General features: G+C 39.8%; 1 protein-coding gene across 1 annotated transcript in view; it reads right to left on the bottom strand.

Annotated features, from left to right (window-relative positions):
• The window catches only part of LOC107710522 (protein Smaug homolog 2-like), a 20,703-nt gene that overhangs the window by 12,169 nt on the left and 7,052 nt on the right, over nt 1-1,482 (bottom strand). Inside the window, exons 5-7 of the mRNA XM_016515308.1 lie at nt 1,275-1,386; nt 360-446; nt 2-272 (exon numbers count right to left, since the gene is read on the bottom strand). Of these exons, the coding sequence (XP_016370794.1) occupies nt 2-272; nt 360-446; nt 1,275-1,386 (470 nt within the window). The remainder of the gene's footprint in view (nt 1; nt 273-359; nt 447-1,274; nt 1,387-1,482) is intronic.

Here is a 1,482-nt window from a genome sequence, read left to right on the forward strand (position 1 = left end):
CCTTTCCCCATCACACGTGTGAAATGTCCTGCGATGTCTCCGTCACCGATGGGTGCAGACGGTGATTCTCCGTCACACGCTGGAGGATTGTGGGTCTGGAAGCCCTCGCTCTCCTTCTCTTCACCAGGATTGGCTGCTTTCTCGACAGGTGTAACTCCAGGCTCCACCTCCTTCTGGGCAGCAGTGGGCGGGGCATAGACTTTGATTGGCGTGATGATGATCTGCTGAAGCTCTTGTAAAGCATTCCGAACGTTCCCGCCTTCCAGAATATCCTGAAATCAACAACACGATCTACGCTAAGCAGACGGTTCGAGACGTGCAGAACACAAACGAATCCAGATCACTGACTGATTGCTCACCTTTTCAAGAGATTTGAGGACGCTCTGTCGTTCTCTGAGCTTCTGTATGCTCAGAGCGATCTTATGTCGAGCTCCTTTCGTCACGTTCTGAAACAAACACCACACAGCAAGTGAAGTTGCTAATATTGATTACAATAATTCCAAATTATGTTATGTTTTTCTATTAACCCTCACAACACATTCGGGTCCCTTTTGATCCTGAAGATTACTGTTTTTCATCTGAAAGTGTACGTTTATTCAAGTAAAATTAATTTGTTTTGTTTGAAAACTTTTCAGAGTAATATTTATGTTGTTTTGATGTCATTGTGTCATTGCGTTTCTTAAATTTGGACTGTTTTTGACCAACAATTGTAATTAAAATTAGGATTTTTTTTATTTTTGTGCAATCATTGAAATTAATATAAGGAATTTGCATCACGGTTTATTTGGTGTGGTTCATGTATGATTTAAAATTTCAAATAAAAAAGGGCAAAATGCAGTAATAACAAGGTAACATTCAAAACTTTGAAATCTTTTCACATTCACTGATTAATGAGACGCTGTTGATCAGATACAACATGGTTTTGATTGACAAATGTATTACCATATAAAAGTTATTACTAAGTTTTATAAAATAATACAAAGAATACAAAAATAGTATATGAATGCATTATGAAGGTTAAAACTTACTACAAAAGACTTTGTATTGTAGCACAGATAGTTAAAGCATTTATTCAGCAACCTCAATCGCAAACAATATAGTTGAGATCATGATTAAAATACGATTAAATTGTGCATCATTTTTATTGCTTGCTGGTGTATACTGCATCAAAACCTGGAGAATTCATCAGGATGATCACTTCACAAACAGCTTCAATGTGAAAGTGTGGTGGGCGGGGCTTTGAGGTCACATGAGCTGATGAGGGCGGAGCTCACCTGCGACTCCAGGTGCTTCTCTGTGATAATCATCATTTCTTCATACGTCATCTGACAAAAGAGCGACGCGTATTTATGCAGACGGAGACTCTTCAGCCAGGACGGCACGTCTGCAGGAGAAACACACACACACACACACACACACAGTCACAGACACACACACACACACACACACACAGACACAGACACACACACACACACACACAGA

The sequence above is a fragment of the Sinocyclocheilus rhinocerous genome, unplaced genomic scaffold, assembly GCF_001515625.1.
Source record: "Sinocyclocheilus rhinocerous isolate Xijiao unplaced genomic scaffold, SAMN03320098_v1.1 scaffold867, whole genome shotgun sequence".
Lineage (NCBI taxonomy): Eukaryota > Metazoa > Chordata > Actinopteri > Cypriniformes > Cyprinidae > Sinocyclocheilus > Sinocyclocheilus rhinocerous.